This window comes from Zophobas morio, unplaced genomic scaffold (genome assembly GCF_036711695.1).
Source record: "Zophobas morio isolate AGI-343-1 ecotype UQ-CSIRO unplaced genomic scaffold, CSIRO_AGI_Zmor_V1 ptg000030l, whole genome shotgun sequence".
Taxonomy (NCBI): domain Eukaryota; kingdom Metazoa; phylum Arthropoda; class Insecta; order Coleoptera; family Tenebrionidae; genus Zophobas; species Zophobas morio.
The window spans coordinates 5,836,713-5,863,238 of record NW_026972135.1 but is presented as its reverse complement, the minus strand read 5'-3'; the positions used below and the strand labels follow the sequence as shown (position 1 = coordinate 5,863,238).

The 26,526-nt window shown below is 32.8% G+C and overlaps 2 protein-coding genes across 8 annotated transcripts in view; both read right to left on the bottom strand.

Moving 5' to 3' along the window:
- Positions 1-26,526, bottom strand: part of LOC135138746 (uncharacterized) — a 133,637-nt gene that overhangs the window by 548 nt on the left and 106,563 nt on the right. The window lies entirely within an intron of this gene.
- Positions 1-26,526, bottom strand: part of LOC135138737 (uncharacterized) — a 254,941-nt gene that overhangs the window by 155,046 nt on the left and 73,369 nt on the right. For 3 of the 7 annotated variants that reach the window (XM_064068726.1, XM_064068723.1, XM_064068729.1), the window contains exons 1-4: positions 22,649-22,751; positions 13,579-13,781; positions 9,182-9,340; positions 51-3,993 (exon numbers count right to left, since the gene is read on the bottom strand). In XM_064068726.1, the coding sequence (XP_063924796.1) occupies positions 51-3,993; positions 9,182-9,340; positions 13,579-13,761 (4,285 nt within the window). In that variant the 5' untranslated portion in view covers positions 13,762-13,781; positions 22,649-22,751. Of the gene's footprint in view, positions 1-50; positions 3,994-6,121; positions 6,201-9,181; positions 9,341-13,578; positions 13,782-15,561; positions 15,721-22,648; positions 22,752-26,526 lie in introns of those variants that run through there. The other 4 variants (XM_064068724.1, XM_064068727.1, XM_064068725.1 and 1 more) reach the window with 4 other exon arrangements.

Below are 26,526 nucleotides of genomic sequence, written 5' to 3'. Positions count from 1 at the left end.
ATTGATTTCGGCTTCACATTTCACCAAGCTTTCGACGGTTTTTTCGTGACCTTTCGAGGAAGCTTCGTGAAGCGGCGTCCGACCCAATTTATCAGCGCGATTGATTTTGGCTTCGCATTTCACCAAGCTTTCGACAGTTTTTTCGTGACCTTGAGAGAAAGCTTCGTGAAGCGGTGTCCGACCATCTTTATCAGCGTGATTGATTTTGGCTCCACATTTCACCAGCCAATTGACGGTTTTTTCGTGTCCTTGAGAAGAAGCTGCGTGAAGCGGTGTCCGACCGTCTTTATCAGGACGATTAATTTCCGCTCCGCAATACACGAGGCATTCGACAGTTTTTTCGTGACCTTTCCAGGAAGCTTCGTGAAGTGGTGTCCAGTCATAGTTATCAGCGCGATTGATTTCGGCTTCGTGTTTCGCTAGATATTCGACGATTTTTTCGTTACCTTGAGAGGAAGCTGCGTAGAGCGGTGTCTGACCATCTTTATCAGCGCGATTGATTTCGGCTCCGCCATTCACCAGGCATTCGACAATTTGCTCGTGACCTTGAGAGGAAGCTGCGTACAGCGAAGTACGACCATAATTATCAGTGCCATTCATTTCGGCTCCCCATTCGACTAAATGTTTTGCAATTGTTACGTGCCCTCCTCGCGAAGCTATTATAAGAGGCGTACTACGATCGAATTCAACACTAAAATTTACTTCTTCATTAGAAATACTCGAAGATGAAAATAATATTTTAACCGCTTCTGCGTATCCGTGCAAAGCAGCAAAAAATAAAATATTAATTTTGTCTGTTCGACTATACGAATCTTTCAGTTGTAATTTGCGTGATTGCAATAATTCCAGTTCCGCTCCCAAACTTTCACTTTCTTGTGCCCACGCTAAGGGTGTGAGTTGATGTAAAAAATCTTGTTCTAATATTTCACAATTATCTAACAAAAACGATAACGCTTTAAAATATTCTTTCGTTTCTAATGAACTACTCATAATCTCCCTAGTTGCCTCAATAACATAACCTCCAGATTCGGTTTGTACATTTAAACGTTCATGTCTTCGTCCCCAAGAACAAATGAGATGTAAGGCACTTCTTCCACATTCATCTTTACGTTTTATTATTTCGTCTTCAAAGTTCTCCACTTCATCAAAATTTCTGTATAAAATCGAGATGTGAACCGGTGAATCTTTGCCAGTTATCAAGTCGAAGAAAAAGCGTACATTGTTATACTTTTGATCAAAAAATATGTCTCTGCGTGCCATTCCAAAATTTTTAGAAAAATATAAGGCTACAAAATATTCGGCAAATGAAGCATGTGCAAATTGCGGAATGCCGTTTAGTAATCCAGTCATGATACCAACAGTTGCGACATCTTCAGAAACATAATCTATATCTTGTGAACAATTTATCTCTAATTGTTTCAAAACATCTTCAGGAAATATTACTACAAGTGCCAACTTTTCATACTGTATTAATTTTACTTCCTTTTTCTTCTTTACTTCTTCTTCCCAATAATCATTGTTTACGGGCACTTTATCTCCGTAGAAAAACTTAAATTTTCCTTCAATAAAGTAATGATACATGTCAGTCAGGAGAAATTTATTGTCTAATAACTGTAAATATTTTTCCTTATTTTTAAGTAATACGTCTGTAAGCATAAAAATTTGAAGAGGGATTCCCAATATATCTATATGTTTTGTTAATGCAAACGTTGATTTAATTTTGTCGATGATGAGTTTCATAGCTTCAGACGAAATAAAACCGTTAAGACGTTTCTTAATGTAGTCGTCTTGCTCGACTTCGGTGAGCTGATTGATACTCACTGACAGAGTATTAAATTTTTCTTCAAGAGAAGATGTCAAATATTGCCTCGCAGTAACCCACTGAATGAAACCTTTCTGCGATAACATAAGAATAAGATCTAAAGTACCAGTTAAATAATGAGTAAATATTTCATCAAGAGCGTCCCATACGTAAACCACATTGCGTTGCTTTAAACACAGTGTCAAATATTCTCGATCCAGCCCAGCTAGGTGTCGGTATTTTTTGTTTAAAATGAATATTTCAAATGGTTTTAAATCTCCTGATATTTCAGACTTTCCTGAATTTTTCAAGAAAGACATAACATCTTGAGCACTCAGAATCACGGTCCAATATCTCGCACAACAGTTCTTTTTTAGACTCTTCATTAACTCGGTTTTGCCCATTCCTGGGTCACCTGTTATTAGATTTATGTTTTTGCTGAATTCGGAAGACCAAATTTCGTTTTCGTTTTTGTAAAGACTAAGTAATCTATAATTTTGCAGTTCATTAACAGAGCCTTTGCTTCGAATCCATTCTAAATTTTGATCTTCGAGAAATTTAAAATAGTGTACAGTGTGGGATGCTGCTCCTTTAGAACATATTTTCTGAAAATCAGTATAACTGCAATTTTTTTCACTCCTTATAAAAATTGGATTATCAAAAATTTTGGAGTCTGTATTATTTAAAAAATTCTCGATGTCTGTTAGAGTATGGTTTTTATATATTTTCAATTGCTGAGAATTACCTTCGCAATTTAAAATGATAACGGTGTTTGGATTAACATGTTCTAAATATTTAATGTCTATAATATTGACTGACAAATATCTGTCGATATAAAGATTGGGAAAAACTTCCTTTTGTCCATCTATATGGCATAGACCATTTGCCATCTCTAAAAGTTTTTGCACAGTAACATGTTTGAAAATTTCTTCATTTTTTTCGAAAGCGGTCACTAACTTAATTGCTTCTTTTCCTTGTAAAGAAATGGTGAAATTTTGCAGTACTTTTTCATACAATTCGCCTTTTGATTTCAAGTTGGACATGTTTTGAAACACAGATCGTTCTTTCATCCATTCTTCACATTTTCCCTCACCTAGTATGACAAATTTTGCATCTGAACAGAGTTTAATAGCTTTTTCCATATTTTCGTGTTCCTTTACAATAAGCGGACTTTTCTCCATCAGCCATAGCAACTGTGTCAACAAATTTGCATCCAGATTTTCGACACTACTTATATAATCACAAGAAAGAAAATAAAGTGATCGAACTTTGTTGAGTTCCTTCAGGTCAACATTTTTGTCCAAGTCGCTCCACAGATTTTTAATTGCGTTGCTGTCTTCTTTTTCCAACAACGTAATGTCAAACAGACAAACAGCCTCTCGAAGAAGAATTTTCATTTCGTCTGTGACTGAACCAAAAATAAATGGTTCGATCTGAGAAGAGAGCAAACGAAGGGCGATTGCACGGTTCATCATCCTTTTGTTTAGTTTTTCTTTTTTCCCGTCTTTCAAACTCCATTCCGATATGACGTCGACGTATTTCTTGAATGTTTCTTCGTTAGAGCAAAACATCTCAGTAAATTTATTCATTGTTGATTTTGTAAGAGCTTCAAAATGTTCTTGGTTTGTATAAAGACGAAAGCTTTCGAAGAATGTTCGATAGTCCTGAATTTTTTCAGGATATTGTTTAGTCTGTTCGTCTTCTAGAATTTGAAATTTATAATAATAATCTATATCTTTTGAAATTCTTAATATTCCGATGTCGTCTTCTGAAACTGTTTTTTTAATCGCCTTGATGTAAAACTCTTCTCCTTCGAGCTTAAATTTTGTTTCATCTGAAGTTGTAAAACTATTTGTGGTGAATAATATAAATTCTTGCACTTCGCCCTGTACATCTTGAGAAGATTTGAAATATTTTATTAAACTGAAGTTTCCCGTTTCACTTGCCAACTGCTTTATGTACAATTGTTTTTTTTCGTTACTATGTTTTAATTGCAGTGCTTTTGTTTTTGTTTCCATATCTGTCTGAATTTCGATAACCACGTCATCAAAAGCACCAAAATTTTTGTCGTTCGAAGAAATGCGGAAATCTCTTATTTTACTGTCGCTTACCATTTGTAGTGCGACGTTAGCGGTAACCAAATCTTCGTACTTTTTGCCCTTATCGGTAGTTCCTGCTCGTTTTTCGAAAATCTGAAACAAAACCAACAACGTGAATAAATCTAGAAAAACTATAATTCGTTTAAAAACATAGACCTGAAATAGACAATACGTATTCCCTGTTATGGTTCATTATTTAATTATTTTTCTAATTTAGTCTGTTAACTTGCATGTGTATGTGAATATTAATGATTAACAAAAAATAATCATAAAGATTTAGCAAAAGGATGACACACCCCCAGAATTGTAGTAGGTGGCGCGTGGAGCTACAAAAGACTTACTTCAACGGAAGTCACGTGGTTTTTATGAAAACCAATATAAAATTTTCATGAAATGCTGTCAAAATCATGAGGTGAAAAAATCAACAGCACTTCAGTAGGTTATAATTGGAAATAATGCTGCTTATAAACCTAGGACAAGAAATCAGAATTTGTCCCTTACGTCCTATTCGACAGCAGGAATTAATATAAACAACTACACGAATTGCACAGTTAGCATTAGTCCTGGAGACTAAATTTGAATTTAGTTTTATGATTAAAATAAAGAACTGTAACACTTAAAACCCTTTTATTGTATTGATTTTTAATTTTCTAAAACCGGGAAGAGGAAAATGTACCTTCCTCTGTGAAAAAGTGCGCGTTATAATCTCGCTTGTTTGCTGTCCCCGGTTACGCCTCGACTACCAAACTGCAGGCATGCGTATAATACGCAGTTTTTCATTCTTGGTACATCAATAACTACCGACTGACTGTTAATAAATGAGATTTTTTTGACAGGTTAACATCCTATTTAAAATTTTATAATGGAAAAGATGATTTTTAAGGTAACATATATAGCAGCTGCCATCGTCTTAACCAATCAACACATTTGTTACTTGTGACCATGTAAAAATTGACAACTGTAAACTGAAGTAGGTACTAGCATTTTTTGCCAATAATTTAGAATTACCAACGCAAAAATTTGTTTCAAACATTAACTATTGATATGGACTAAATTCAAATATACATATATTATCGATTCATCAAAACGTCCAAATGCGTTATTTAACAAACTCGATGCAGACAATTACTGCCCCATTAGTCTAACGTCTCTTGTCGTGAAGGTCATGGAGTCCATTATTTACGATAATATGATTGCGTTTCTTATGAAACATAATGTAATTCCGCCAGCACAGCATGGTTTTCTGCCGGGAATAGTTATTTACATTATGAGTGCGGTAGGTAACATTTTGCAGGTTGAGGTCCTAATTTGCCACCCGACGCGAAGCGAAGGGTGGCATGGGACCGAAACCTGCAAAATGCCTAACGCACGAAAATTGTATTCAATTTTTTCGCCGACATTGATTTTATTTTAAAAAATATTTGTTTTTAAAAATATTTTTCGAAATGGAAATAATGAAGTGACACTTTATAGACTTGACATGGTCTGTGACTTGACGTTTACTGAAGGAATCTATAATACCGGCAGCCACGAGATGGCGCCATGTGATTTTATTTTTTAATAATTCATTTTTTCTAATTCAAAAGTTTTGATCGAACAGGGAAGGAATGGACTTGTGTTCGGATGTCTCATCTGAAATACACGATTGTTGCGTTCGAAGAATAAACCTCTAAATTTTGCGTTTTGGTTTCATTATTCATAAAACTTTGCTGACACTTTTTTTATTAGAGCTTCTAGAGGCTAATGCATATTGAATTACTTTGGCACCCAAAGGCGGTAAAGCAACGGTAAATTGATATTTGGTGCGTAAAGTCATTGTTACGCGGCATGTCAAAGGTGTATGAATGTTTTGTTTACATGTCAGGAGGCGAAAATAGTAATTTACACGACTAGTTCGAGATAACCGGCTTCCCGCATGAACGCTTGTTTGCGGCACGACCGAAACGTGAATGCGGGAAGCAGGCTCACGAACGTGTCGTGTACAATATTTTTTGCAACGAATAAACCTTTAAACTGAAAAGATTAACTGTGAGTGATATATAAATAACAGCGTTGACAGCGTCCTAAACACGTCACAATGTTGACACTACCCAACTATTTTAAGGTTACCATGCAACGGAAAGTTAAACACGTGTGCGGGAAGTTCGACCTCCCGCAGCTTGGTGAATGCACGAAAGTCAGCAAAAAAGGTCATGAGTGCAAAAAATCTATGAACACCAACCTTCTGACTTCTCTCGCTGATTGGACTCGAGCCCTGGACACGGGTGACACAGTGGACGTTGTATATGTATTTCGATTTCTCCAAGGCTTTTGACCGTGTGCCTAAGCGTCGTCTTCTGTTTAAATTAGATCACTCTAGAAGTCTAGAATAAGGGGCAACCTTCTTCGCTGGATAGACTCCTTTCTCACTGATCGTTCATTTAGGATCAGAATCGGTAATTCTGTTAGTGTCCCAGTTAAGGTACTGAGCGAAGCCGCTCAAGGCTCCGAACTCGGCCCCTTGTTTTTTGTAGTTTATTCGTCAGATATCACCAACGGTTTGAGATTTAAATGTGCTATGTACGTCGACGATGTAAAACAACTCTAGCGCGAACTGTATGATTTTAAGCAACGATATCACCTCAATCCACACCTGGTCCCTGGTCCCGTGACTGGTTAATTCCATTAAATGTGTCTAAGTGTAGAGTACTCCACCTCGGAGGACTAAACCCTCGGAATTGTTACTACCTTAATGGCGTCGAGCTTTCTAAAACGAACACCTGCTCCGATTTAGGTGTTACCATTACATCAGATCTTTCGTGGTCAGAACACGTTGCTTGCATGACCAGTAAGGTTAACAAAACAGTGTATTTAATCACTAAAGCTTTTGGGAAAGCGAACATTAAGGTTATTGTTGCATTATATAAAACATATACACTGACCGGCGGCAAAAAAAAACTGCCACTCTGAAAAATTTCGCAAAACCACTTTAAAAATTATTAACTTAACTAGTGATCGTTATTTATTATTATTATCGTTATTGACACATGATGTACAAATTAGCAAAAAAAAGAAGACAAATAAATGCAGAATTATATTTAATTTAACGAAGAATTTATGATTTTACGGGCCTTTTGTTAATTTATTTTTCAAGAAATGCGGTCAAAAATTAATTAAAGCTGTGAAAACAAGTAGTAAGAGGACATAAATTATTTGGGTAGTCGACTTATGTGGACCTAAAATTGTATTCATGAAAGAGTAATGATAACATTACGATTTTTTGTATCAGGTATATATGTAAAACTATTATGTAAATCATTGAACGAAATAAGGTGTTCTCCATAAGTTATATCACGCAGATTTTGTGGTTTCTGTGTCACAGGTTGTCACATTCATATGATCCCACTTTCTGTTATAATGTCATATTTAGAGAGCGGAAAATATGCAGCCAAATTTTATAAATATCATCATATGATAGGTATGCACCAAATTTATGCAAATATGCAGTAACTTTCTTAATACAGCGTGTTATTGAAAGGTGCGTACACAACAAAATCGGCAATTGGTCTCGAAGTATGGGTGCTAAAAGTAAAAAAAAGTTCAGGTAAAAATGTTCTCCTTTTACAGATAAAAATTATTAAAATTTATGTCCAAATTCGTTGTACGCCTCTGATGAAAAGATCGTCTTTCGTTTCTATAGCAACATTTAGTCTTGACAAAAGTTTTATTGTTACAGTTGCTAGGATTTACTAAAATAAATTAATTTTACCTATTTATCATTCAGTAGCGTCTAAAAAGGTTGGATAAGGGTTAATTTTCCCCTTATAATTTTGCTAACACAAAATAAGTTTTTCAGACTTCTTAGACTTCGCGAATAACTGTCAACTTTGTTGTACGTACCTTTCAATAACACCCTGTATATGCAGTGATATGCAGTTGCATATGCTCCATAATTAAAAAAAAAACTTAATAAGCGAACTAAATTTATTTACAAATTACAAAAACAGGTTTCCCGAGCTTACGTTTTATTACGAAAAATACATAATCACATTGCAAAGTGTTTAATTACATCTCACTAACACATAAATCACATTTGTAAAGATAAAATTCTTATACTAAAAAATAAATATAAATAGAACATATTAAAAAATAGTAGGTAGTAATCGACTATTTAATTACTATTTTGGTAACAATTTATTTTTTAAATATTTTTCGAATTATTCTAACAAAAATTTTTCCGGTGATTTTAAAGTATGTATATATTTGTAAATAGAAAAACTGCGTACTACGTCCACAGAATTAAAAATACTTACCGGTTTAGAGCAGGCGCGACAAAACACAGTTCCTTCTTGAAGAAGAAGTTAAGGAAAAGGCTTAATCTATAAATGAATTTGAGTTATTTTCGACATATTGACACATCTGTATCGCATTATATGCTTTCAATGCAAACTCACTATGAAAAATAATAGGATAACGTCCCTTCGACCACGACAAAATATACCATTAATACTCTTAAAAGTAACGAACAAAAAAATTGGGAATGAATGGCATTTCGGAAAGTAATTAGGGCGCGAATTTATCTGGACGGATGGTTTAACATCCAGTGGATTCTCCAATCCAAACTACCATAAACCCAAACCTTTCCCAGTTATTTGAAGCTCAGGACAATATTTGCAATATGATTCATGAAATTTCGTCTTTCTGGATAAATGCCGATAGAATGTTTTTTCAGATTAGCACAAAAATTCATAAAAATGCAAAATATGCACCCCTTACGTGAAATATGCAGCAGAAAGCAAATATATGCAAATATGCAATTTTTTATGGCTGTATTCAGTTTTAATTAGCATGATTCGTTCACATATTAAATATCAAGACTTATATGCAAAAAATAACGGATATGCAAATTTCATAAAATCCGCTCTCTAGTGACGACTAATTAATATAATAATAAACAAATAGTTCATAAACCTCAAGTTTCATGCGATTAACTTTATTTATTAATTGAAAAAACTCAATGTCTTTACCTCCTTTACCACCTCTCTAATTATTTGCACAGCTTACAGTTTTATAATTAAATGCAGAATGCAGTTTCTGATCTAACTGAATACAATTGAGTCGTGTCTGCGACAAACCATGCCGAGTGCTTCCGATTCCCAGGATGGTCAATAATAATAATAATAATAATAATAAATATTTCATTGTGCTTCATAAAATAGTTGGTGTGTTCAGATTGTAATATGTCGCATAAATTTAAAAACCAAAGTAAATATCATATACCTATTTTGGTAAACAAACTCACCTCTTTCGAAAAAGTTTCATTTGCATTTCCATCCTTTTCTTTAGGAATCTGCCTCTTCTTATGTGTATTTTCTTTGGTACTTTTTTTAATTTGGTGATTATTCCCAATTGCTAAAGCTTGTTTGCTTGAAGTATCTCCTGTTTGTATTGGATCTGTCAGCTAACAAAATACTTAATTAATAACATTTATTTATTTATTTATTTATTTATTTATTTATTTAATTATTTATTTATTTATTTATTTATTTATTTATTTATTTATTTATTTATTTATTTATTTATGTAATTATTATAAGATTCAACAAAGTGTTCACCGACAACTTTTTATGGAAGATATGTAAAAAATTGGTCTAAAGAGTTTAGACAGTACTTCCCTCGCTGTCGGAAACGTGACGACTGCATGCCTATTATGTTTTTTTTTTCGCAGTGGATTTCAAAGAATTCGGTTTTGTAGTTCCTGATTAAATCAATAAAATATATTTACGCATTCATTAATTTTTTTGAGTCACTCTGTATATGCAAATCCAAAAAATATAAATGGAGTGATAAATGACAAGTACAGACTCATCATATTTTGTACATTTTAGATATGATTTATTCGGCAAACTTTCGAGCTGACGTCATCAAGTTTTTGGAGGGGATAAGCAAATATATTTTGACTAGACATTTATTACGCTCTTTATGACCTTAAAACATCTGCAAGATTTCAGAGCATGCGGTTTTGTAGTTCCTGATTAAATCAATAAAATATATTTACGCATTCATTAATTTTTTTGAGTCACCCTGTATATGCAAATCCAAAAAATATGAATGGAGTGATAGATCACAAGTACAGACTCATCATATTTTGTACATTTTAGATATGATTTATTCCACAAACTTTTGAGCTGACGTCATCAAGTTTTTGGAGGGGATAAGCAAATATTTTTTGACAAAAGATTTATGATGCTCTTTATAGCCTTAAAACATCTGCAACATTTCAAAGCATTCTGGTTAGCGGATTAAATATTAAATTTCAAAATGTTGTTTTATAATTTTGATTTTTTTTCCAAAAATCTGGACGTTTCGGGTAAAAAGTCGATTCAGAGTTGTAAACTACATGTGTAGGACTATGTTATTTTATACAATTGAAAACCCATTTACTATGTACAATTTTGAAGTGACGTCATCGCATTAGTGGTGGGGATGATTAGACAAATTTTGGTTAGCGTTTTACCATCTACATGATATTCTTAATATAAGTACAAAATTTCACAACAATCGGTTGAGTACTTTCGGAGATTATCTGTCTAATAAAATCCGGGACAACAGACGGACAGACGGACGGACAGACGGACGGACAGACGGACGGACAGACGGACGGACAGACAGACGGAAATGGGAGACCTATTTCTTCATCTTCTAGGGGTCATGAAAGATCGAGAAAACGTAAAAGTAGAGAGTCGGCCGACGGACTCGATTACAATACTTCCTTTGCTTACGCTCGGGAAGTAAAAATAAGTGAATGTAAGAAAGAAAAATCGCGTGTTAATAAAAATGGAACAAATCTTAATTTAAACAAATTCCTAGTATGCCTAGTATATTTAAACACAGAAAGTGACACATTTTCAAACGTGCAAAGAAAAACCTATAATGAAAAGTTTGAAAAGGTAAAAAAATGTAAAACTTAAAATATCTTTTAAATCACTGAACGGGTGGAAGACTCTTTAATTCTAATACTTCTAAGGCAAATAGATCCACTATAATTCGTGTTTGATTCGTTGTTTATAAAATTAATTAAAATTCGTAAATCAATGTTGACCATTAATACATCTGTCTCCTAAAACTCAGCTTGTGCATTATTTTATGATAAATTATATAATCTACTTAATGTATGTGTTCCTAAATACAGAGCTTGTAAATGTAATTATCCGCCCTGGTTTTCTCCATACCTCGTTAGAAAAGTCAAGGTAAAAGCAAGATGTTCTAAAAAATACCTACAAGAAATATGGCAATAGCAAGGACTTAGATGATTTCAAAAGACTTAGAAGTGAAATTAAATCAGAGCTGAAAAATCTTTATAGTTGTTACGTATCTAAAACAGAAGAAGAAATTTCGGAAAATCCCAGCAAATTTTGGCAGGTTCTTAAATTACAAAAAAAAAACAGTTCGGATATTCCACTCAATATGACATGTAATGCTGCTAATTACTTATTCAGGGTCTGATGAAATAGTTGCTGCATTTGCTACAATGTTTAGATTTGTGTGTAATTCTAATCCAACTAGTGTAAAAGATAAAATACTCATTAACACACCTAAAAGTATTTCATTATCTTTAATTTCTGAAAAGGATGTTATTGAATCAATATACAAACTGGAACAGAAATATGCGGCAGGTCCTAACAAAATTCTGGCTATTGTTACACGTGAATGTGCTCCGGTTTTTGCTCCGCCATTAACAGTCTTGTATAATATGTCGCTCAGTTATCTAACTTTTCCTGAAGTATGGAAAAACTGAAAGATTGTTCCTGTTTTTAAGAGCGGTAATAAAAATCAAATGGAAAACTATCGTCCTATATCATTAATTAGCAACTTTTGTAAAATATTCGAATTCATATTACACAAGCAATTCATTTTTCAATTCAAAAATTATCTCTGTCTGAAGTACAGCACGGTTTCATGTTCGGCAGATCGACTGTAACAAACCTTTGTTACAGTCGATCTGCTTTGATGTTGTAACCAAACTCAATTTGTCTCTAAATCCATTGATAATGGTTTTCAGACTGATGTAATATATCTGGATCTATCGAAGGCATTTGATAGGCTAGACCATGACATTTTGTTGGATAAGCTGCGTAATCGTCAACAATTTATATTCGTCAAAGATCATTTTTCTAAAGAATTCACTGCATTATCTGGTGTACCTCAGGGTTCAGTCCTCGGACCGTTGCTGTTTACTATTTTTATGATGATCTTAAATTATATTCCATAATTCATAATGTCCAATACTTTTTTATCCTTCAAAAAGACCTGGAATTAGTTATTAACTGGTGTCATGTCAATTTACTTCCTGTCAACATTAAAAAGTGTGTAGTTATGACAGTTGGTCTCAAGAAGCATGAAATACTATTTCCTTACAAAATAAACAATTGCTCACTGCAAAGACCTGATATTGTAAAGGATTTGGGAGTATATTTTGACAAAAAGCTTGCGTTCGCAAAACATATTGAAAATACAGTAAGGACTTCACTTAAGATATATGGATATATAATACGCAATACCAAGGATTTTTCTAATATTTCAACTTTGATGGGAATTTTTAATGCATTCGTCAGAAGTAAATTGGAGTATGCGTTGGTAGTCTGGTTTCCCCATAGAAAAATGTATATTGATATTATTGAATGTGTGCTGAGAAGGTTTCTAAAATATCTAACTTTCGGTTTGGATGGGTTCTATCCACTTAGGGAATATCCCCAATCTAGGTTATTATACAGCTTTTCATCAAGAAGTTTTAATGAAAGAAATAGTTGTGCTAGAGTAATATTTATCTACAAGTTATTAAATTCTATATTTGACTGTCCACAATTACTAGAGCAGATAAATTTACACGCGAACACCAGATGCTATCAATCTAGATGTAAGAACCTTTTTTATGTTAGCACTCCTCGTACGGATATATTAAAATATTCCCCCTTATATGTGATGTTTAACCTAGGCAATTATGCAAATAAGGTCACTGATTTATTCCATACTTCCGTTAATGAATTGAAAAAACTTGAGTTTTCTCAGATTTAGTTATGTTAGTTCGGGTAGTATTAAAATGTATGTTCACTGAAAATAGCCTGAAGTATGTTCAGTAATTGTAATTTATTCTGTTGAACATACTATAAAATAATATAATTAATATTAATAAAGCATGCAAATCTCGACTCATTTAGAGGTAGCAAATTCAACTTTTGCGACCACGGGTTCAAAAAAACATTGAGGTTATGTACGTAATACTTGATGTGATTATTTCTTAAAAAATTAATAAATGTGTGCTACTAACATTAGTTGAGTATACGCTTGGTAGTTGGTAGACGGTAAAAGATAAAATGATTAATTCAGCGACAAGTGTAAACGGTTTTCTTTGTGTTGAAGATTTAATTTAAGTTTAATTAGAGATCAAAACAAAATCATGTTGCGTCAAAAAATTGACGTTTATTTTTTCAATTTATTGTCTTATGGTTTCTACTAGTGAAAAAAATAGTATATTAACCACGGTTGTAAAGCCAGTTCTAGACCTCGCGTCTCGGGTTCTAATTTGCGCTCGTTCTAGAATGCTTGGTTTTGCAACCTTGGCTAATAATATACTATTTGTTTAAAGTTGTAATAAATCTAAATAAACATTTGTTTTTTACTGGCCCAAAGATATAATACCTTTTTTGAGGAACGTACATTCTCTTCAAAGTGCGAAGTCTTCATCTCTTCTAAATGTTTTCTTCGTGTTCTTTGTTCTTTTTTCCGTTTTAAATTTTCTTCTAATTTTATAATTTCTTTTTTTAATTTTATAATTTCTTTTTCTAATTTTATAATTTCTTCTTCTTCAGAACTCAAGTCCATGATGACGTTGAATGTGTTTGCTGAAAAAAAATTAAAAATTATAAGTACTAATTAAAAAACATCTCTCGCTGTCAGAACACTGATACTAGTGTATGTGTCAATTTTATATTAGCGAATTATTTTTCGAGAGGGGGAAAGAATATAACAGTTAAAATTCGTAAGCTGAGAACGATAGTATTATTATCTTAAAAAGAAAATTTTTATGACTATCTACTATCAAATTCAAATTTAAAATTTAAAATATTCCAACAATTACCTACTACCAAGTATTTAATGTAATTTTAGAAAAGCACTTTTTATACAGTACATGCCCATACAGTTAAAATAAGAAAAAATGGTTTCAAGCTTGCATTTTTTTTACACATTAACAAAACTGATGACAGGATTATAGTCGCTACTGTCAACCTCCGACAAAATTGAAAAAATTCAGATTTTGTCTTTGAGTAGTGGCATTTCTGTCATATTGGTAACTATAGTACGGTAGTGGACAGTGAATTTCGTCCACCCAATTTCTTTGATAGAAAAAAACTCTAAATTAGCCCTTAGATCTTTCTAACCTTTTTTTGTCATTTTGACATAAAGGGGCAAACATTTTTTTATACGATAACTAACACTAGTCCGCGATAAGCCCAAAAGTGTAGCGACATCCCGTCTTGGAAAAGGGATATTAGTTTACCTTCATTAAAATAACTAATCGATGGCAGGTTCGAAGCTAAATTAAATTTGACAATACTTACGTCAGCCATCATGACAATAAAGCACCGACTACAGTGAATTTTTGTGAATTTGCCTGAATTGTGTGAACGAAATTCACTGTCCGCGACTGTACATAAAATATTTACAAAAAAAAAATGGTCTAAAATCATTTAGACAGAACTTCAAATACAGCTTCTTCGAAAAATTATAAAATTTAATTTAGCGAATTATAGTATAATTTAATGATATCCTCTATAAAGTTAAAATAAAGACATGTGCAATTTTGTGATAACATCATCGACATGTTATCAAGGGCACATATAATTTGAACATGTGCAATGTAATACTAAACTAATAATAATAACCCTGTACACTAAAAATTTGGGAAACATGGGATAAGCCGCTCTTGATTTGATCAATAAAATAGATTGTCTGATTCATTATTTTCAACTCCCCCTCTATAAGTAATTTTAAAGCTTGCGATAGCCTTAAAACCTGTGCAAGATTTTAGACCATTCGATTTTGAAATTTCAAAGTTAAATTGCAAAATGTTGTTATTGTGTAATTTTGGTTTTTTTTTTTTAATCTGGATGTCTAGGGTAAAAACTCAAGATTTATGTCATGATATCATGGTTTACTCCGGTCTTCATATCTTATGATTTATGAATGATGATTTTAGTGGAAAAGTGTGGACGTATACGGTTATCACAAGGAAAATAAATTTTAGAAGAATTTGTTTTCCAGTTTATCTAAAAATCTAGGTACATGACGAATTTATTTGAAATGTTGACGAGATACTGATTTAGTCATTATAGAACAATGTTTAAAAATTCGTTAAGAATTGAATCAATTAATTTTGATGATTAAACGGAAAAGTGTAAAAAAATGGGAAACTCATTATCTACCAATTTCATTAAATAATAATAATTGCAAACCCCTGCAGAAGCTCAATTAAATATGTGATTGCGATTAAATTTTTAACACGACCTTAAAGTACCATGTGACCGACTGTACGCCAATCAGACGTCGATAAACGCCTCGTTAAATGCGTGATTAACTTAATCTGAGTTAAAATATCCCATAAACTGCGCAATAAATTATTACCTGATTATTCCTGATATCCGTTAGTCATTTCTGATATATATTTACTTAATTCACAAACCTTATTTAAAAAATATCAAAAGTAAACTAAATTTATTGTTTTCTTAATGGACTTCGTAGGCGTTGAATTTAACTTTCTAGCTGTCAACCAATGCTGGTGGTCTGAAAGAAAACTATAATTATATCTAATTTTGATGCTTGTGTTTTAATAATAAATAATATTAGGAAGAAATCTCAATTAAAGAAACCAAATAATCTTAAAATGCCTATAATACAAACAAAATCGAGAATTAAGCAGTCAGCTAAAAAATTTTACCTTGAATAACTTTGTTATTTGTTAGCCATAAGTAATAATATTAAATTTTCAAATAGAGAATAATAGCTCGCGTGTATTTGTAAATTCACTGGTTTACAAAAGTGACGAACAAAATATACCTACTCCTATTACATTAGATTTAACTTTGCAGTTTTTTTTTTTAATTTCAAAAAATGTGACAAATATATAATATCTGCAAATTACTGCAATTTTTCTTAAAAGAAAATTAATTTTAATTTTCTGACCAACGTTTTTCCTGGTACAACTTTACGTAAAATTTGGTCAAATGTTGGATTAACACTAACTGTTACTATTTCCATACCCTTAGCACATGCTTCTTGCGAAGGTCACATTTCGTCGCCCGTGAACTTGTTTGATCTATAGACCACAGCCCGCTCAGGCAACTTTTGACTCTATAAGCGTTCAGAAGCGATTTGGTTGATTTGGACTATAATTTCTGCGTGAAGTAGTTGTTTGATCGGATTTTATAAAGAATTAACTGAACATTTTTGGCATATATTTAGATGGTTTTATTGTAAATATAATATTACATTCTACATGTTTCACTCGATTTTTAATTGTTTTATACTAGCAAAACGTCTTAAATTAACAATGTTGTTGAAATCGTAATAATCCAACCGCTTTTTTCGGGAAAAACCGAAAAACGAAAAATCGAGAAATCGAAACTCCAAAATTTAAAAAATTAAAAAATTGCAAAATCGGATAATTGAAAAATCGAAACATCGAAACACTGGAAAATCGAAAAACCGAAAATCCGAAAAGTAAAAAATCGAGAAACCGAGAACTCGAAAAATCAAAAATCCAGAAATCGAGAAGCCGAAAAGTAAAAAAAATTGAGATACCAAAATTGGCCAATATTGAAACAACGAAAAGTTAAAAGATAAAAAACTGCAAAATCAAAAATCTAAAAACGAAAAAATATAAAAAAAGAAAAAACGGAGAGGTAGAAAAAAAGGTATAAATTGATAAACTTATATATCGAGAAAATGAACAATCAAAATATCGAAAAATTCAAGTTTCAACAAATGGGGAAATCAAAACCTTGAATAATCGAAAAATTTTAAAAATGAAAAATTCAAAAATTGGTCTAATGAATTTAGATAGTACTTCCTTAGCTGTCGGAAACGTGACGATGCCATGCCTATTATGTTTTTTTTCATTATATTTTTGCAGCGAAGCATTTTAAAAAATTTTTGCGGTGACGTCATCAACATTTTTGCAAGGACACGTATATCAGTTTAATATAATAATAACACACTTGTTCAAGTAAACTTGGAGCATCCAATCTGTTGTTTACTAGCGAATGTAAAAACATTACTAAGTTTATAATTCTTCGGCACTCTAAACTTAATATGGAAAATCTACTCAACAATAATTTTTGAGGAATGTTTCTTATGGGCTATATGCCATCAATCCGAAACACCTGTTTTACCATCTACATGATATACCTAGTATAAATACAAAATTTGACAACAATTGGTCCAGTACTTTCGGAGATTATCTGTCTAATAAAAATCCGAGACGGCAGACAGACGGATAGACATACGGAGAGTCATGATAGGTCGAGAAAATGCAAAAGTAGAGAGTTGGCCGACGGACTCGATTACAATACTTCCTTTGCTTACGCTCGGGAAGTACAAATCGAAATTTTGAAAGAAACGAAAAATTGAAAATCAGAAAATCTAAAATTAGAAAGTCGAAAAATCAAAAGATTAAGAAATCGAATCATTTGAAAAATCCGAAAACGTGAAAAATTGAAATCTCGAAGAACTGAGAATCTAAAAATTGAAAAACTGAGAAATCAAGAAAGTGAAGTCGAAAAATCGAAACCTTAAAAAAATCGAAAAGCCGAAAAATCGAAAAATTGAAGAATTGAAGAACTGGAAAATCGAAACAGTCGAAAATCAAGTAATGAGAAAATCAAAACATCGATTAATTGAAAAATCGAAAAATTTAAAGTTTATAAATGTCAAATTTAAAAAAACGAGAAATTCAAAAACAGAAAATCAAGAACAGAGAAATCGAAAAATCTAAAATTTTTAAAACTGAAATTTTAAAATAAAAAAAAATTAAAAATGTAAAATTTAAAAAATCGATACATCGAAAAATCCAGAAGTCAAAAATCGAAAAGACGAAAAATCCCGAAGCTGAAATATTAAAAACTGAAAAATGAAAGAAAACTGACTGAAAAACCCCAAAACTGAAACATCCAAAAACTGAGAATCTAAAAAATTGAAAAATTGAGAAATCGAAAATTCAAAAAGTTAAGTCGAAAAATTGAAGCCTTAAAAAAAATCGAAAAATTGAAAAATCAAAAACGTGAAAAATCGAAAAATTGCAGAATTGAAGAACAAGAAAATCGAAACACTCGAAAGTCAAGAAATGGGAAACTCAAAATATCGATCAATTGAAGAATCGGAAAGTTGAGAGTTTATAAAAGTCAAAAACTGAAAAATCGAAATATATAAAAAGCGTAGAATTGAAAAAAAGAAAAATTGAAAGAACGTAAAACTGATACAACGGAAAATTGAGAAATCGAAAAACTGCAAAAGTGAGACATTGTAGAATCCAGCAATTGAAATATAAATAAACTGAAAAATGCCAAAACTAATATTTCGAAAAACTGAGAATTCCAAAGTTGAAAAAGCAAGAAACTGGGTAGCCGAAAAATCGAAAAATCTCAATGTCGAGGATAAAAATTCAACGTGGATTCTTAAACCACAAGTTCATGACTATGTTACTTTTTAACATTTAAAGTAGTTGTCAAGATATTTTATTTTGTTATAAGATGCATGAACATAACTGAATAATTTGTTTTTCCGTAGGATGTGCATCAGATCACGCAAAAATCCATTTATAAATTGAGTATTAATTTTATCAATTTTGTCATTATATGGCATTGACATCTTTCTCATTTATTTTTCTGTTATTGCTATTTTTGCTTATTAAAAAAAAAATAAATTGGACGAAGTCGTCTCTGGGGTGTATAATATGTTGCCTATGAAAAAATAACAGAACCAATGAACACCCTGTATATATTTCTAAAACTAATCCGAGAATGACGTCTACAGTATGGAGTAGCTTAACTCCTATCTCTAAATCATGGAGCTCTGCACCCCACTTCAAGAAGACGAACTGTTCAAAATTTACTATGACCATCTATTATATCTTTCACTAATTCCATTTTTAATTACATGGTCATTAGCTTCGATCTTGGTAATAATTGCCATGAAGATTACCATTATCATAATAAATCTTTTTCTCTTCAATCCGGAGTTTTTTAGGGGCTAGAGAAGACTTCCTAATCACCAACGACGATAATTGGCAATTAATAAGAGTTTACAGTGATATTAATCATCATGTTAGGGATCAACCGAATACGTAACTATAAATTATAGAAACTTTAGCACACCTTTCAAAGTTAAGTTAGAAGGAAGCGATTTGTTTAAATTGAAGAGAACAGGCACTGCCTTTACTAGCCAGTCTGTGTTAGAACCACATGAAAGTTTATATTCTACTGTCCATTCAAATTATTTACCGTCTTTTAATTTAAATTCAGGTATATGTTTAAATAAGTCAAAACTTGTTAACGATACTGGTTTCTCATTGTATCATCAGTTAAACTTACCTAATAAAAGTCTTAAAGAAGTGACATCTCTTATCGAAGAGAACGAAAGAAATGCTGTCCACTCATCCACACTAACCCATTATTCATTTCTATTTTATATGTTTATCATACTAATACCATTTTATATCATATACAGAGTGCCGCATCCAAGTCTGGACATAGGGAATTAACATAGCAAATTGTGAGGGCTATCGGCCAGTATTGCTTTCAAATCGTTGCATCGCGCTCATTCACTGTAAAAAGGTTTTAAAAATCGTATTTTGTAAATTTTATCATCACACAATAAGAAAAGCGGGCCCTCGCTTTTTCATGTAATCGCAGTAGAACATAGCACAACCTAATAAAACAGTTTGTGCAGTTTGTGCATTTATTCCGTTTAAATTGACCTACAATAATCGTCATATTGGATAAAATAATTCAATTTGAGTCGTTCAGTGATTACTGTGTGGGGTAGCGCGAGTAAATTCCTAGCTTGACGGGCTCCCAAGACATGTCACAATGCTGCCGATGGAGTTTTGAGGAAGACCAGTTGCTCGAAGTCTTTATCTCGGGCTTTTTCGATACGGCCTGAGTGTAGTTCGAGATGGCTCGTTTGACGGGGTCGCGCACTATAACGAATGAATGGATCAATTTGTGCATTTATTCCGTTTAATTTGTCCTACAATAATCATCAGACTAGATGAAATAATTCAGTTTGAGTTGTTCGTTGATTTCTAAGAATAATTTTTAATTTCACTTTGACATTTGCGATCGCCGAACTTCGACAGTGCGACTGATTATTTCGCGACAAATCGGATCGGGCGCGAATTTCAAAATACGATTTTTAAAACCAATTCCCATGTTAATTCCCTATATCCAGACTTGCATGCGGCACCCTGTATAAATGTTTACACTGCTATTACAAACGTTGCAATCGAGGAGACGATAGGGCTAGAATAAGTACGCGTAATTCCGTTACTAATAACATTATTTCAAGGTGGTGTAGGAAAAAGACCCGACAAGTTGCACCTTCCGAGCACATTCATCTCCGAAATCTGACTCACCACACGCCAGGCACTACACAGATAACGATGATGACGGTCATCCAGTACCACAGACTACACCTGCTTCTGCCTTGAGGGCTTCATACGAACTTTTGCCTAAATGTAAATGCCGAAATTCTTACTAAGGGGGGAGGTAAGAAGAACCCCTATTCTTATGTAGTTAATCAATTAATTAATATTATAATATTTAATTCCAAAACTGTAGACAAATGTAGGCAACTTAGTTTGTTTTATCTATTATTATTTATGCAGTCAATGAATAATTGTATCCCTCTGTCACTTTCTTTGTTATAATTTTGATTTATAAATAAGCTCTGCTATTGCAATCATTAAGAATATAGTCAAGTCTTGTTGCCCTATCGACTACGCTGTGTAAAACATCCTAATTATCTGTTAGTGGTGTTTCTGTTGCGTTTCATTTTGAAAAAGTGTAACAAGTTGTGTTGAGGCATAACACACTGGTATGCTAAATGCAAAAAGTGCAGAAAGTTTTAAAAATACTTAACCTACATTTAAAATTAATCGCTCTTTGATTAGATACTACAAGTAAACATTTTAAAGCTAGATTTAAGATAACGAGAAACATAAAGTGTTTATTGACGCCTGTTGAAAATTTTACAATCAAATAACGACATTTGATCTTATTTAAGGAGTAATTCATATTTATCTAAGTACTTGTTTCCATTTGGGTCGTAGCAGATAAGATATACAAAGAATATGATAAATCGAAAATCAGAAAAAATCTATGCAACTTGCGACAGAAAACGTTAATTCTATTAAATGTTTTGCAATATCATATGCCATGCCAAATAACAAATTGAGGTTTCGGAATTAATATTTCGATGATCATTAAATTTTGACATGAATTTAAGTACGTAAATATTTTGAAGAATACATGTTATTTATAAATTCAAACAAACAACAATAATACATTACTTTTATTATTAGAATTACAATTACATCAACACAAAATTTTGTAATAAAAAAACTCACTTGTAACAAACGTTTAGCACGTTTCTTTACTTTTTCTTAAACATTAGATACATATTTTTATTTTAGCTTATAATGGTTGCCATACAAAAAAAATAAAATTCACAAAATCAAATCTTTTATATTTTCGAAAGAGCTGTACTTTATGGGCGAGGGAAGTTCTGTCAAAGTAATCTTTGATCAATTTTTTAGATAGCATTATTCCGCAAAATTTTGAGGTAACATCATCAATTTTTTGGAGGGGATAAGCAAATATATTTTGATTAAAAATTTACCATGCTTATGATAACTTTGACACAGCTGCAAGATTTCAAAGCATTCGATTTCGCGGACTCAGAATTAAAATATTGTTGTTATATAATTCTGATTTTTTTTTTTTCAAAAACATGGACGTTTCAGGTAGAAACTCAATACGGATTCTTAACTGCACGTACAGGACTATTTAATTTTATATAATTTTAAACCCATTTACTATGTGCAATTTTAAGGTGACGTTGGTGGGGGGATTAGACAAAATTTGGTAAGCGTTTTACCATCCACATGATATTCACAATATAAATATAAAATTTGACAACCATCCGTCCTGTAGTTTCGGAGATTATCTATCTAACAAAATCGTCGCAGATAGTGTAACGATGGACCGACAATATCAGTAGAAGGAACAGTGTTGATGGTTATTGACAAAAGATCGATTTCAGTGCAATAGTTGTAACCCTTTTTAGCAACAAAAATAATTCTACCAGCTCTAGACAAACCGGTGCAATCCATAGAGCGGTCGTTACGAAAAACAGTACCTATTATTGGTGAAAAAGACTCTACAAACAATACCACTAATAATAATTAGCCACGATTCAATTATTGATAAATGAGACATTGTTGTAAAATTCAACACACTTAGAATGTATCGAGTTAGAAGAAATGCCACTAGAACATAAATTTGGAGGTGTACCAGAGATAGAAATACAAGCTGTAGGTCAAGTTTTACATATATTGGTCGAAGCAATTGCAAACGATGATGGATGATTATTATTATGTAAGTACAATAAAAAATATGCGTAGGTAAATTCTAAATTCTGACTATAATTCACTTACCCGTCGGGAAGTTCACTTATTTTTGAAATTTACAACCACCCAAAAACTTTTATAAAATATGTTTACAATTAAACTATTACTTTTTTTATTGCAAAATTTTAAATCATCCGTATTACAATAATCACCAATTTTTTTAACGGCGTTCCTTATATATCTACTATATTCTAAAGGTGGAGTTAGCATATCTGATAAGTTAGTGTTATCATGAGCAAGACCTTCAAGTTATGGAAAATGCCAAACCTGATAAATGGCTAATTTAATGTTTTTTCCACCTTCCATAAATTCTAGTGTTTGAATATTAGGTCTCCATTTTTACTTCCCCAAAGTAAGCAAAGGAAGTATTGTAATTGAGTCCGTCGGCCGACTCTCTACTTTTACATTTTATCGACCTGTCATCACCCCTAGAGGACGAAAAAATAGGTCTCCCGTTTCCGTCTGTCTGTCCGTCCGTCTGTCTCTCTATCTGTCAGGATGTGTCCGTCTGTCTCTCTATCTGTCTGTCTGTCTGTCCGTCCGTGTGCCGTCCCGGATTTTTATTAGACAGATAATCTCCAAAAGAACCGGGCCAATTGTTGTTAAATTTTGTATTTATATTAAGAATATCATGTAGATGGTAAAGCGCTAACCAAAATTTGTCTAATCATCCCCACCAATCAAGTGATGTCACTTCAAAATTGCACACCGTAAATGGGTTTCAAATTGTATATAAAAACATAGTGCTACACATGTAGTTTATGATTCCATATTGAGCCTTTACCCGAAACATTAAAAATTTTGGAAAAAAAAACATTTTTCAAAGAATATAATTCGTCATCGATTAAAGAAATTCCCGTAAACAACTGGCATGTTAAGTTAGTGACAAATTATAAGAGGCAGCAAGATAGCTACAACTGCGGAATTATAATAAGATTAATAAGTAATTCAATTATTCGAAAATTTTCTATTAAAAAAATCTTTTGAAAATATTATATTTGATACTGTCCAAATCTGTCTAGAAATGAAATGAAACTACTAATCATTAAAAATTCCGACAGTATGAGTGACTATTGTCCATTGTGGGATTATAGAAAAAGAACAAACAATTAAATTAGTTTAACATTGTTGTTCTACTAACTGGGATACAGATTTTATAATTTTCAGTCATGTATTATGTAGGTACTTAAATTTTGGTGATTTTTTGCTGCACCAATTTGCTTTCCAATTGGTGATTTATACGTAATTAATTTTCATTAAAATTAAAAAACAAATGTAGGTGTTATTCAGCCTAAGACAACACATATTTGCTTAAACTATTCTTAATTTTAACATTGTTCGTTTGTTAACTGCGATATTATATTTTTCTATTGTATATTTTATAAATAAATATCTTCTGAATTTTTGTTGTACTTTTTGTTTTTAATTCGTTATAAATTCTAAAGATCTCCCACACTGTATTTCATCCTTGCACAAACACTGATAAGTAGAGAGCGGAAAATATGTAGCAAAATTTTGAGAACTATGATCATATGATATGCACCAAATTTATGCAAATATGCAGTAACTTTCTTAATATATGCAGATATATGCAGTTGCATATGCTCCAAAAATTAAAAAAAAAGCTTAATAAGCGAACTAAATTTATTTATAAAATACAAAAACAGGTTTCCCGAGCTTACGTTTTATTACAAAAAATACATAAATCACATTGCATAGTGTTTAATTACATCTCACTAACACATAAATCACGTTTTTAAAGAAATATTCTTATACCAAAAAATAAATATAAACAGAACAAATTAAACAATAGTAGTAATCCACTATTTAATTACTATTTTGGTAAAAATTTATTTTTAAATATTTTTCGAAATATTCTAACAAAAAGTTTTTCGGGTGATTCTAAACTATATGTATTTGTAAATAGAAAAACTACGTACTACGTTCACATATGTAAAGATATTTACCGATTTAGGGCAGGCGCGACAAAACACAGTTCGTTCTTGGAGAATAAGTTCAGGAAAAGGTTTTATCCATAAATTAATTTGAATTATCTTCGACATCTTGATACACCTGTATCCCTTTCAATTCTTTCAATACAAACTCACGATGAAATATAATATAACGTCCCTTCGACCACCACTAAACGTATGTAAAGTTTGTCCAGAATTATAAGAATTTTATGGACTCCCAGCGTTAATTTGTTTCACAGCTCAGGCGTCAATTCTATTGTACAGGTAAAGAGCCTGTCAGGGGAAAGCCGATCTTTTCTGTACCTGAGTTCGCCCCGCTCTTCAGCTAAACAATAAAACTGACAACAGGGCTGTAAAAAGATTTACATTCTAGATTTTTAACAACATCATTGTAAAATATAATGAACAATAATTGTCCCAGAGTAGACCCGTGGGCCACCCCTGAATTAACTACATAAGACTGTGACCTAAAGCCACCATATGCTACGAACTGAGTATGATTACATAACATTGATTTTAATAAATACAACAAACTCTCACATAAACCAAATCTGTCTTAACTTTTTCAATAAAATACATAACTGTACCTTATCAAAAGCTTTACTCAGATCTGTGTACACCACATCAACTTGCTGCCTGTTATCTGATACATTGTAAACAAACTGTGTGAAGTCCATTAAATTCGTGACAGTGGACCTGCCTCTCACGAATCCATGTTGTTCTGGAGCTATAAGAGGAGCAAAAAAATGCTTCAGCACATCAATGGATTTGTTAAGAGTTTATAGAACTATAAACTCAAATAATGATCCCAACATGTAAAGATTTTGAAATAACATGACGAGAAAACGTTAAATTTTATGTGAACTGCACGTAGGTGGATTCTGGATTCTGGATTCTTAATTTATGGGGGCTGACCGTAGCCAGCCGGCACTTAGGCCTCGCCTTTGGGCCCATTGTACCTTCCCCAAGTCCATATCAGGGTGTTTTCCCGCTCCTCTACTCATCAAGCCACCCAACTGCTTGAATGTACTTGAGTAATGCAGAGGGTGGAAACTCCCTGATATTTGCCATACTAGGCCAGATGTCCCCTAGTATGGATTCCCTGTAGGAGGCTAGGGCTGGACACTCACGAAGAATGTGCTCAGCTGTTTCCTCTTCTTCATTGCATCCACGACAGATTGGGTCTGTTACCACCCCTATCGTATATAGATGTTTGTTAAACTGGTAATGTCCCGTAAGGAATCCTACCAGTTTACGCAGTTTGTCCCTTGAAAGTGAGAGATAAAATTTCGTCAACTTACGGTGTGGTGTCGCCATACAAGCTCTACTATGCCGACAGCTGCTCAACTTCACCCATATCTGCTCATGGCGTCTCTGGGTATATTGCTTTACGAGTTCGTTCGAGAGGGCGACCGAAGGCGTGATTGCCGGTTCGGGTCCCCAGAAGGGCATGCGCGCGGCTCGCTTCGCCATCTCATCTGCCCTCTCGTTTCCTTCGTTGCCACTGTGTCCTTTGATCCAACAAAGTTCCACACTATTCCTCTGCGTTACATACTTTAGCGTTTGTCTGCACTCCCAAACCAGCCCGGATCGAACCATACAGCTGTCCAGGGCTAGTAGTGCAGACTTGCTGTCAGTAAGTATGCGTATTGATTTGTTGCCGATTTCACGTTCAGCAATGATTCTAGCTCCCAGCATTATTCCCATCAGTTCTGTTTGTAAGACAGACGTGTGGGTGCCGAGAGGTACACTGATTTGTGCGTTCAGTTGTTCAGAGTAGATGCCGGCTCCTGAACCACTATCTGTTTTGGCACCATCGACATAGATATCTATGTCGGCTCGTCCTTCTGAATTATCATTCATTGATATTCTATATGTCTTCTCATATATTAATTTTGTGCCCATTCGGTCACAACCCATCCTTAACAAGGG